Source organism: Lepidochelys kempii, chromosome 10 (assembly GCF_965140265.1).
Source record: "Lepidochelys kempii isolate rLepKem1 chromosome 10, rLepKem1.hap2, whole genome shotgun sequence".
Taxonomy (NCBI): Eukaryota; Metazoa; Chordata; order Testudines; family Cheloniidae; genus Lepidochelys; species Lepidochelys kempii.
This window is the reverse complement of record NC_133265.1, coordinates 12,751,622-12,764,304: the sequence shown is the minus strand read 5'-3', so window position 1 is coordinate 12,764,304 and position 12,683 is coordinate 12,751,622. Positions and strand designations below refer to the sequence as shown.

General features: G+C 49.8%; 1 protein-coding gene across 4 annotated transcripts in view; it reads right to left on the bottom strand.

The window, feature by feature from the left end:
- The window catches only part of TMEM184A (transmembrane protein 184A), a 35,218-nt gene that overhangs the window by 14,955 nt on the left and 7,580 nt on the right, over positions 1-12,683 (bottom strand). For all 4 annotated transcript variants that reach the window (XM_073362024.1, XM_073362026.1, XM_073362027.1 and 1 more), the window contains exons 3-9: positions 8,563-8,820; positions 6,940-7,105; positions 5,087-5,177; positions 4,918-4,993; positions 3,779-3,870; positions 2,591-2,760; positions 2,228-2,425 (exon numbers count right to left, since the gene is read on the bottom strand). In XM_073362024.1, coding sequence (XP_073218125.1) covers positions 2,228-2,425; positions 2,591-2,760; positions 3,779-3,870; positions 4,918-4,993; positions 5,087-5,177; positions 6,940-7,105; positions 8,563-8,820 — 1,051 coding nt within the window. The remainder of the gene's footprint in view (positions 1-2,227; positions 2,426-2,590; positions 2,761-3,778; positions 3,871-4,917; positions 4,994-5,086; positions 5,178-6,939; positions 7,106-8,562; positions 8,821-12,683) is intronic.

Here is a 12,683-nt window from a genome sequence, read left to right as displayed (position 1 = left end):
AACCTCTGGCCAACAGGAAATGAGTCCCAACGTGCAGCAATCAAAGCACACTGGACACGTTTAATTTTTGAGTGGTTACAGTTTGATATGCCCTCGTAGAATTGGAGATGAGTGAGTGGGTAATGTGCAACAGAAAGGGTTAAATCCATTGCCATCTAAATCCATCCACAGGTGAAAAGTTCTGTGTCATTGTTAAATGGACAACTAGAAATGTGGACCGAGATATCCCTTCTATACTCCAATCCTAGCAAAAAATGAAAGCTTGGTGCTTTTCTTCAAGCCATGAGCATAGAATCATAGAATATCAGGGTTGGAAGGGACCCCAGAAGGTCATCTAGTCCAACCCCCTGCTCGAAGCAGGACCAATTCCCAGTTAAATCATCCCAGCCAGGGCTTTGTCAAGCCTGACCTTAAAAACCTCTAAGGAAGGAGATTCTACCACCTCCCTAGGTAACGCATTCCAGTGTTTCACCACCCTCTCAGTGAAAAAGTTTTTCCTAATATCCAATCTAAACCTCCCCCACTGCAACTTGAGACCATTACTCCTCGTTCTGTCATCTGCTACCATTGAGAACAGTCTAGAGCCATCCTCTTTGGAACCCGCTTTCAGGTAGTTGAAAGCAGCTATCAAATTCCCCCTCATTCTTCTCTTCTGCAGGCTAAACAATCCCAGCTCCCTCAGCCTCTCCTCATAAGTCATGTGTTCTAGACCCCTAATCATTTTTGTTGCCCTTCGCTGGACTCTCTCCAATTTATCCACATCCTTCTTGTAGTGTGGGGCCCAAAATTGGACACAGTACTCCAGATGAGGCCTCACCAATGTCGAATAGAGGGGAACGATCACGTCCCTCGATCTGCTCGCTTTGCCCCTACTTATACATCCCAAAATGCCATTGGCCTTCTTGGCAACAAGGGCACACTGCTGACTCATATCCAGCTTCTCGTCCACTGTCACCCCTAGGTCCTTTTCCGCAGAACTGCTGCCTATGCAAGTACAGCCTATGTGGAAGGTAGCAGGTGGGCAGCATGTAGAGATACAGCACGGTCCAGATACAAAGGGTGAAACACCTCTTCCAACAAAAGGATAAAATCCATCTCCTTGCATGCTGCCCACACCAAGCCAACTGCTCTGACTCTGCTCTTCCCAGAGATCATAGGCAGGTCAATAGCCAGTGACAGAAGAGGATGCTCTGAGCAGAGTAAATCTTTCTCTAAGTTTCCTAGGAAGATAGGAAGCCATCCCTGCAGGATGCCCATCCCACAGCACCATTTAGGTGAAGGGTTTTGTTTGCCATTCCTGGGGGGAGAGGAACAAGAGGCCAAACTAGCCCCTTCCCCATCTCCCCCCCCCCTTTTCACTCTCTTGCACATTCGGCCTTTGGAGTTTGTAAAGGACCCAAGGCCACAGAGCACACCAAGGACCAGCCAGATACCTCCCCCTTATAAAGAGTCCAACTCCTTGAAACCACTGCCACCTACACCACAGGACCCCAGGGCACAGAGGCCCTGGACCAGCAGCAAAGGCTGGATGGGAAGTCTTCTGAGGCTATGCTGCTCCTTGAGCAGCAATGCCGGTCCTTACTGGAGCAACACAAGGCTTCCCTGTTCCCATGGGCACCCAGTGTAGTAACTGCAACATTCCCATCTCTGGAGACAGAGGCCAGTCATGGGATTTAAAGTGGAGTTTGGGGCTTGGCAGGAGATAGCCCACCAGCTTGGTTGAAATATCCCTTATAAAAAGGGATGCTATTACAGAGAACAACTGTCACCATTATTACAGCAGCACCCAGGGGCCACCCTCCATATCAGGGCTCCATTGTGAGCAGCAGCCATGTCTTCATAACACAAGAGCAGGCAGCCTAATTCAAGGCAAGAAGCCAGGACAACAAGCAGTGGGAGGGAATGGGAGAGGGACTCCATGACACATTTCAAGAGGTCAGCTTCATGCACAACTTGATGAATCTGAATCCTTTTTGACACCGGGTGTTTCCTGACAACATTATCCGTAATATTAACAATCCTCTGTCCCAGCAATCCCTCCTGAGAGGGCTCTTCCCAGCCATTAGCACTGCCTGAAGGCATCATGGGGAAAAGAGCCTAAAGGCAGGATTTAACAGCAGAGAGCCAAGTAGCTTTTAAGGCTCTTTACTGTTCAACTGAGAACAGGATCCCCTCATTGCTTATGTGCCTGGGGCCCCTCGAGTGTAGAGAAGATGGCTTCAGTTACCTGTTGAGTTTTCCTTCTTCTCTCTGTATACCTGGCAGGTAAAGGCATAGCGCAGAGCAATGGCGGCAAATAGCATCTCAATGCAGATTATGAAGTTCTGGTAGCCGGCAGCTACCGTCCCAGCTCCCACCTCCTTCCCATCAATGATTTGGACTTCAGGGATCACCCCACACTTCTCCAGGATGGCCAGCAGCATCCCTGTAAAGAGACGCAGAAAGGGGGTGAGTTCTGGTTCAGGGCGTCCAGTAGATTGTACAGCTACCATGGGTCCTTCTGCTGCCTCCCAACTCATTGGGTGGAGTGATCAGGTGCTGGGAGAGAAGAAGGGCCGTCCTCCTGGAGACCCCAAGCCCTAGGACCCACCTTGCCAGAAGGAGAGGAAGATGATGGCCTTGATGGTGAGGAATTTGAGGACTGGCTCAAAGGGGCGCAGGAGCTCCAGGGTGGCAAAGTAGAAGAGGAAGAGCGCGTACAGGGCCATGCTGACAGAGAAGTTGTAGATGATGGTGATGTAGAGGTATCCACTGTGAATGCTGAAGAGAGGGAGTTACTGAGCTGGGCTGCTGGAACTATGCCCAAATCACAGATCACACTGGCAGGTCGCCAGGAACCTACATGGGACAAGCTGCAGCCACTCCTCATCTGTGACACAGAGGCTACCCGGAGCCTACAGAGAACCAGATCATGAGGGAGTGTTACATACTGGAACTGATTCTCTCCAGCTGCAGCATCTCCTCCACACTTCGGATAAAGGCACCTGCAGCCCTATTGCAAAGGGCTGTGCTTGGCTGGGTCACAAGTAGCATACAGAAACACAGGAAATTGCTACCATGGTGGCTCACTAGGCTAAGGGCTCCTTGGTAGCAGGATGGGAGGTTAAAGGCCCAGAAAGATCTTGGTCCAAAAATTAAAGTGCACAGCTAGAACAAATACAGTGGGTGGAAACCAGCCACAGTCTAGCCCTGGAGTTAAAAGAAGTGTGCGAGAGGCCCAGGTTTGTGTATCTGGATTAACAGCATAAAAATCTTCCCTTGATTCCGAGGCCTCGCCCCCTACTGCACATCTATGGAAGGCAGGCAAAGCCCTCCTCACCTCAGTACACGCCCCCCCACAACCCATGGCCATGGTTACCATCACAGGGCTTAGAGCTCTTGGACATACCATTTCAAGTTCACGCACAGGAAAGGGCAACAGCCCATCTCTCCCCATTCCAAGGCTTGTCTGGGCCCTGTTGCTCCTGGGAGTTAAGATTTCCATAGACTGCAACCCCCTTGAGCATTCGCTGTGCTAGGAAGAGTGCAATGGAAGAGCGGAGAGGGGGTCCCCAGTACAGTACGGTGCTGATCCAGCAGCCCCAAGGAAGAGCATTTAATTTCCCCATATCTGGTTTTCTTGTCCCCACCACTCCCAGAGCAGCCCCCTTTGACAAAGAGTGCCCTGGGGATTTGGGAGGGGGAGGGGAAATGCCTTTGCCTATTCTTAGAGGAGAGGACTGATGCAGCCATCTCAGCCCAGGGGCAATGGGCTGTCCCATCGCCCTCGCATTCTCACTTGAAGTCACCATCGTGGTATTTCCCGAATGCCTGCAGGACAATGGTGAGGATCGCCACCAGGGGCTTCACAATACAGAACTGCAGCGTCGCCTGCAGCAAGAGAGAAAAAGACACCGTGCTATTTCCAGCTCTGTGTTCGAGAGAGATCCCACCACACTCCCACCGGAGGTACTTGCTGTTCTCCCAAGAGCTGCTGGGACCGCAGTACGCACAGTCCCACTCCACCTGACCCCAAGAGAAAGGAACTGAGTGTGTACTGGTCCCCGCCACTCCCAGGATGGAGGGCAAGGAGCTCTGACATTTGGGGAGAAAGAAGAAGAGAGAGATTCCTCCCTCTCTTCAGATAGGGAGCAAACACTTACACCACTAGCAAGGGTGGCCAGTGATATGGAGTGAAATAGACCAGCCCTTAGCAAGTGGCATGTCTGCAGCCACAGTGCACCTTACTGGCTGGATCCCTTCCCCCACATGCATCAGCCTTCCCTGGCATCCCAGTGAAGTGCTCCAACCCAACCAATCATCTCCCCCACCTGCCAGGTCTCTCTGTGGCCTTCCTGTGCCAAGAAATCCAGTCCTATCAACTAAAGCCTGCCCCTCATCAAACCCCCAGGAGCTTCCCCCTGGGCTCATTCATGAGCAGCACAGTAAGGAAGCAGGGCTGTAGCCCCATGGGATTGTCGTGAATAGCAGCAAACCCATTTAGGATACATAACTGATAACTGAAGTTACCCTCCCTCCAGCCTAGGGCAGCACCCGCACAGATATGTGCCAAAACTTGCCTGGTGGTAGGCACCTTGGGTAATCAGTACCAATAGCTAAAGGAGCCTGGGAGGACTAAAACAGGATCTAGGCACCCCAGTGGGAGGGGACCCTGACTCAGCAATGAGTCAAGAGGCAGAGCAGATGACACCAAGCACAGCTGATTGCTGCTGGCTCGGTGCCTAATGGGCTGGGTGCGCTGCCTCACTTTGGACGAAAATTCAAAAACTCAGGTGCAGGAGGGAAGCATGAACGCCTCCAGAAGGCGGCAGCGAAGAACAGCCTTCCCAGAAAGACCCCTACAATTTGATGGACCAGGGCTCTCGTTTAGCCTTAATCTACGTAATATGAGCTAAACAGTCCAGGCCAGAGACCAACCTGCTTGCAGAATCTGAGGAACCCAATGGAATAGGACATTCCTTGCAGACAGCAGGTCCCATAAAGACAACTGGACCTAGAATCAGAACACAATGAGAATTGGTGATGTTGGCCCTAGAGAGAAAGCCAGTGAAGGGGGCCAAAGAACGGGATAGGGACTCTGACTTACGCGATGGGCTTCCCCCGGATCTCAGACATGATGGTGCTCTCCCCTCCCAGGTACTCAAAGCAGAGGCTCAGGAAGCTGTAGATTACAAATGCTGACAAGACAAAGATGGGCATGTGAGCAGTGGATTGACGAGGCAGGGAGGTACTCATGGAAGGGCTACGTACATGCTACACATTAGTATTATTAGCTGCTTTCTGGTAGTTAACCGTGTCCTGCCTTCTGAGAACAAACTCCCCCGTCTCCTCCTGACGATGTAACAATCGCAGTGGGAGAGCTCTGTGGGTGGAGCTTCCTGGACTGGTCTGACCTGTAATCAGCTCATTTCCTTGGCAGCTTGGAGCTAGTTGAATTAAGTTTCATTAACAAACCCAATTTGGTATTTTTCCCCTTTCACCTTCAGACTCTTACTCCAAACAGTATAAAATGCAATGGTGTCAACCAACCAACAACTTAAACTCCAGTGGGCTTAGGGCTCAAAATGACCCAGTGTCACCTACTTCTTGGCTGAGTCCATCCATTTCTCAAGGACTCAAACCTTCATTTTACAAATATTGCATTTCTGCCACAAATGGTTGCATTAAAAAAAAAAAATTTCCGTCCCGATACAATGTGGATAGACAGTGCTGTGTTCCTGAGCCTGCAGACAAGTTAGAGCTCTGCGAGGTGTGATGGGTCCCTGTTCATAGGCCTTTTTGCTCCCTGGCTGGACTCCCACTGGGCTCTCTCCGCCTGGGATTTGATTTCATTTAGATGCATGCAAATGCTAAAAGATGGTGTCTGTTCATTGACACCGGGTGCCGTTGTATTTAAATCATCATACACAAAACTCCCAAAGCCCGTAAGTCCAGCAGTACCATTTAACATAAACCACTCCCGGTGAGCCAAGCAACTTAAAAACTTCAAACCCCCTCCCCTAGCACAGCCAGCCAGCTAACAAGCACATGCAGCGTGACTGGGTCTCTCAGAGGTTGCAGATGAGAAAGACCCTAGCAGCTCATCTAATCAGGCAGTCAGCTAGCCTGGGAGGGACTGCACGGTATAGTCCTGTTGAAACTGATCACCGAAGAGGGAGGCAGTGCCCTCCCACCCCCAGGCAAACATCTATTAAACTGCTGGAAACACAGACTTTGCTCCTGACATATTCTGAGCGTATTGATTGCATAGCAGGGAGTCTGACCTCTGGGATTTGATGTGAAGGGAGAGGCAGCTGGCAGTATCCACCCTTGGAAAAGGATTGGAAATATTTGCCGTTTGATGAAACTCTGGCACAATCCAGAGACGAAAATTCTGTTCTTCAGAAGTATTTGAGCCACAGGGATAATGGAGCCTATGGCCGTTTTATTCCGTTTTGTACTTAGCCATCTCTGGCAAGGTACTGCTAGCTGCCCCAAGTGGAACTCCAGAGGTAAGTAGTCACCTCAACCCTCCCCTTCAGTTTGGTATGGAATTTTACCAGGGGCTCCCAGGAACCTTCATCTCCCCACCCTGACTCGCAAGAGCCTTCTCCAGTGCATCACTGCAGCTTAGGGGCCCATCTCCATTCAGCACCAGCTTTGGTGACAGGGAGAGGAGTGGGTGTTGATCGTTTCCATTGGTCTCTATGACAACAAACTCAAGAGTTACTATCAGGCAACCTGAAAACTCTCCCTGGGTTCCCTCTTGGACCCTGAAACACTGTGATCTGATTTGTGGGTGGGGCGGAGGGGGAGATGCCAAGTCACGCTGATGTGCCATCTTGCCTAGCTTCCACTAGAGGGGAGAGACAAACAAAACCCTTGTGCCCTCCATCACAGGTTCCTCCTGCACCATTCTCCTCCCAACCTCTACCACAGATGCCACCCCGCCTTGCCCACCTTCATAGCAGTCACGCACAGAGTTGAAGTACACATAAAACTGGTGACTTCCAATGAGGAGGAGGCTGAGCCAGGAGTCAAAGGCGTAGATAGGCACAATGAAGAGGATGCGGATAATATAGCGCTGCTCGTTAGGAATAGTGTAGTTCCTCAGGTGCATGTAGATCTGGGGAAAGGGAGAGACAATCCGGGCAATGTAGTGACATTAGGCCCATAAGAGATACCTGCCGAAGAGAAGCCGAGAAGCAGACGTGGCAACAGGCCATCAGGCCTCTGCTTTGTGGGTGCAGAAAGGAGCGTCCCTATGTGGTTTTCCAGTCTTCATCTCCCTCCTGCCCACTTCTTGCTCCCTGAAACAGATCTACAGTGAGATCTCTTGACGCCTGAATCAGAATCCAACCAGATACCCTGCCAGACTCCACCCGCCACCACATGGTCCTTGCAACCTGCAGGAAGCACAAAACACATGCTGCCAAGACATTATGCAGAGGAAATCAGAGACTAGCATTCCTTCAGGGAGCAAGTGTAAGTGTGGGAGGATTAATCCCATTGGCTAGAGGCACAAAATCTCCACACAAAGTACTGCCCACACCTCAGTCCTACCAGCAAGCACCCTGCTATTCCAGTCCCAGTTCCTCTACAGCTTCGCCAATGCAAACCTGACCTGTCACACAGAATATAGAAGATGAGGGTTGGAGCACATCTCCTACTATTTCAGCTTGGGACTCCTAAGCAGCAATTACCAAGAGTACAAGAACTTTGCTGATCCGGGGGGAAGGGGAATTCCACACCACGAAACAAGTGGGCTGAGATCAAATAACTCATTTCATTTGTGACCCCAATCAATTTTAAATTTGGGTCTGCGGGGTGAAGAGTCAGTGTGTCTACCCCACTGCACCACTTGGCCCAGGAATTAACTGCCATACAAATACTAACGCTGGGCCACATTCTGCTTTCAGCCACACCAGTGTAAATCTGCAGTAATTCTACTGATTTCAGTGGAGTTACTCCAGATTTACACCTACATACCGAGAATTGGGCTCTGGGGACAAATATTTCAGTTAAACCCCCAGAGGACACATGGCCTCAGACAGCAGGTGTCACGTGTTGTTAAGTGGGGAATGGGGACATTAGGAAATCCAGGCTCCCCAGAAAGGAGAATGGAGGACACTCCCTTAACCTCAGAACCGCTGATACTCTAGGAACTGTTACAGCTTCCCTCTGGGGTAGGCACTTCAGATAAACACAGCGAGGAAGGCCATGCAGGCAGCCGCTCAGGGGAGCTGAAGGACAAAGTCTGCTCTACCAAGCTGTTAGGTTTGAAAAGGCTGGACTCATCCCTCCCTGTAACGTGCTGGTCTGAAATTGGCAGAGGCACCTGCTGTAGACACTATAGAAGGTGGGAGGCCATAGCCAGGAGACGGAGATGCTTCGCTGGAAGTAAGGGAAGCAGTTAGAGACAAGGAAATAGTCTGTAACTAGCTCAGGCATGGAGGCATTCAAGAATCCTGAGATTCAGTTGAGGTCCCGAGCAGCTCCCCTTGCCCTACCTCCCCCACCCCCACGTGTGCACACACCCAGGTCCAGGGGAACACCCCTCTCCCTGCAGAGCCCTGCCTTTACCTGGTGGATAGTGAGAATCAGTGCCGACCACACAAAGATTCCGGAGATCACCTGCGCTGCCGAAGTGGTCAGGAAAATTTGCTGGCCATCTTGGGAGTAGTTCTGGAGGGTCCTGAGCAGGGAGTCGTCTTTAGGGGAGAGATGGCTGGAGTCTGTCAGAGGGATGATCCTGGTCTGCAGCGTGCTGCCAGCCATGCTGGTCACGCCTACACCACCCTCGGTGGGAGCGGACATGCTGGTGTGTGTGGTATTGCTCATCTGGCAGAGAGGAGAGAGCAAATGTAAATACAACGAGGAAGGCTGTTAGAGAACAAAGCAGCAGACAGAGAGGGGGGCAATGAGCAAAGGTAGAGCAGTGAGCAGCAGGAGGAGGAGGAGTACCAGGAGTCAGTATGAACTGAGCACAGAGGGGCTGGGGGAGCAAGGGGTGGGGAAGCACAAGGACAGGAGAGAGGAAAACAGCAGGGGAAGCACAAAGGGAAATACTCAGCAGAGGGGGCAGATGAATAGATATTTTTATTCCCGACATCCTTTGTCAGATCAAGGTCTCGGCTAACATTAGAACCTTTTCCCAGTAGCCTTCCTCTTGAAGCAGGGATTTACTGAAATGCACAAGAAACTCTGGAAGCCTCTTTCCTGGGCTCTGCCCACAGGAAGGAGTAAATATTGCGCACAAGGCAGTTCCCTGGGTACTTCTAGCCAGACTCTCATGGGCATCATAGGGCTCTTGCAAGAAAACTGGTTCCCATCAGACTGCCAGGCCCATTGCACAGGCCACATAGCCCAAAGAAGCAGTAGCTTTTGGGTTCTTATCCAATAGGGAAGGTCACCCACCATCACTCAAGAGTCTCTTAAAAACCAACAGGTTTCAGAGTAGCAGCCGTGTTAGTCTGTATTCGCAAAAAGAAAAGGAGTACTTGTGGCACCTTAGAGACTAATCAATTTATTTGAGCATAAGCTTTCGTGAGCTACAGCTCACTTCTTCGGATGCATAAAGTGGAAAATACAGTGAGGAGATTTATATACACACAGACCATGAAAAAATACACATTGTAAGGAGAGTGAACACTTAAGATGAGCTATTACCAGCAGGAGAGTGGGGTGCGGGGAGAGAAAACCTTTTGAAGTGATAATCAAGGTGGGCCATTTCCAGCACATTTGCAGGAGTTAACAAGAATGTCTGAGGAACAGTGGGTAGGGGGGAGGGGGAGGAATAAACAAGTATAATAATTAGTATAATGACTCAACCACTCCCAGTCTCTCTTCAAGCCTAAGTTAATTGTATCCAATTTGCAAATTAATTCCAATTCTGTAGTGGCCAGGATGGTGTTTTCAGGAAGATTACCGATGGACTGTAGTTTCCTCAGGAAGTCAGTAGTGTCTCGAAGATAGCTGGGAGTGCTGGTAGCATAGGGCCTGAGGAGGGAGTCTACATAGCCAGACAATCCTGCTGTCAGGGTGCCAATGCCTGAGATGATGGGACACCCAGGATTTCCAGGTTTATGGATCTTGGGTAGCAGATAGAATACGCTACCAGCACTCCCAGCTATCTTCGAGACACCACTGACTTCCTGAGGAAACTACAATCCATCGGTGATCTTCCTGAAAACACCATCCTGGCCGCTATGGATGTAGAAGCCCTCTACACCAACATTCCACACAAGGATGGACTACAAGCCGTCAGGAACACTATCCCTGATAATGTCACGGCAAACCTGGTGGCTGAACTTTGTGACTTTGTCCTCACCCACAACTATTTCACATTTGGGGACAACATATACCTTCAAATCAGCGGCACTGCTATGGGTACCCACATGGCCCCACGGTATGCCAACATTTTTATATTTTTAGAACAACGCTTCCTCAGCTCTCGTCCCCTAATGCCCCTACTCTACTTGCGCTACATTGATGACATCTTCATCATCTGGACCCATGGAAAAGAAGCCCTTGAGGAATTCCACCATGATTTCAACAATTTCCATCCCACCATCAACCTCAGCCTGGACCAGTCCACACAAGAGATCCACTTCCTGGACACTACAGTGCGAATAAACGATGGTCACATAAACACCACCCTATACCGGAAACCTACTGACCGCTATTCCTACCTACATGCCTCCAGCTTTCACCCAGACCACACCACACGATCCATTGTCTACAGCCAAGCTCTACGATATAACCGCATTTGTTCCAACACTTCAGACAGAGACAAACACCTACAAGATCTCTATCAAGCATTCTTACAACTACAATACCCACCTGCTGAAGTGAGGAAACAGATTGACAGAGCCAGAAGAGTACCCAGAAGTCACCTACTACAGGACAGGCCCAACAAAGAAAATGACAGAACGCCACTAGCCATCACCTTCAACCCCCAACTAAAACCTCTCCAACGCATTATCAAGGATCTACAACCTATCCTGAAGGACGACCCATCACTCTCACAAATCTTGGGAGACAGGCCAGTCCTTGCTTACAGACAGCCCCCCAACCTGAAGCAAATACTCACCAGCAACCACACACCACACAACAGAACCACTAACCCAGGAACCTATCCTTGCAACAAAGCCTGTTGCCAACTGTGCCCACATATCTATTCAGAGGACACCATCATAGGGCCTAATCACATCAGCCACACTATCAGAGGCTCGTTCACCTGCACATCTACCAATGTGATATATGCCATCATGTGCCAGCAATGCTCCTCTGCCATGTACATTGGGCAAACTGGACAGTCTCTACGTAAAAGAATAAATGGACACAAATCAGATGTCAAGAATTATAACATTCATGAACCAGTCGGAGAACACTTCAATCTCTCTGGTCACTCGATTTCTGATCTCAAAGTGACTATCCTTCAACAAAAAAACTTCAAAAAACAGACTCCAACGAGAGACTGCTGAATTGGAATTAATTTGCAAATTGGATACAATTAACTTAGGCTTGAAGAGAGACTGGGAGTGGTTGAGTCATTATACTAAGTATTATACTTGTTTATTCCTCTCCCCCCCCCCCCCACTGTTCCTCAGACATTCTTGTTAACTCCTGGAAATGTGCTGGAATGGCCCACCTTGATTATCACTTCAAAAGGTTTTCTCTCCCCGCACCCCACTCTCCTGCTGGTAATAGCTCATCTTAAGTGTTCACTCTCCTTACAATGTGTATTTTTTCATGGTCTGTGTGTATATAAATCTCCTCACTGTATTTTCCACTTTATGCATCCAAAGAAGTGAGCTGTAGCTCATGAAAGCTTATGGTCAAATAAATTGGTTAGTCTCTAAGGTGCCACAAGTCCTCCTTTTCTTTTTAAAAACCAACCAATCACTACATCATCTGCTTCTTCGCTTCTACTGGGGATGATGCCCAAAACCCCACATGAGCTCAGTAGAACCACCTTCAGGAGCGGAGCCTCCTGTACACAGAGTCAGCTTTGTTCCCTGTCTGTCCATCTCTGCTTCATGCACACACTTCCTGGTCTTTCCTCCTACTCTTCCCTGTGCTGTCCTGGTAGGGGCTTGTCACACGTTAGGGAAGGAAAAAAGTCTCTGACCTGCTGCTCAGGGTCCCCTATGATCCATTTCCCTTGCCAGTCAGGCTCAGCGATTTAAGGGAGGGAGCAATGACCGGTCTCAGTCAATCAATAGAACCTCAAACCCTTTTCCACTCAGAGACAGAGGTAGAACCTTGCCGATAAATCATCAAGGCACCAATTGCCCAGGAAGAAATTCCTGCTGACACGCTGTGCACACATCACCATTGCCTTGGGAATGGACTAGCAGCATGAAAGACTTGTGGCTGCCTGAAATTTTGGCTCCCTTCTCCTCGGTGGTCTAGCACCAGGAGTGAACACTGGTGCTACCCTAGAAGCCAGAGGACTGGCACCGCCCATGGCTCCCAGAGCCACAAGCCAAGCAAGAATAAAAGCTACAACCATTTAATGGTAGGATATAAGAACAGGAATCTCTGGCAAATTACCCACCATTTCCCGCAAGATTCTGAGGGCATAGAAGATCAGGGAGCCGACATGGGCTCTCTGTTCAATCTCTGCCCATCTCAGATGGTTTCAAGACAGCAGCCTCAGGGCCAGGTGACACATAAAAAATCCTCAGGGAAAGCAAGGT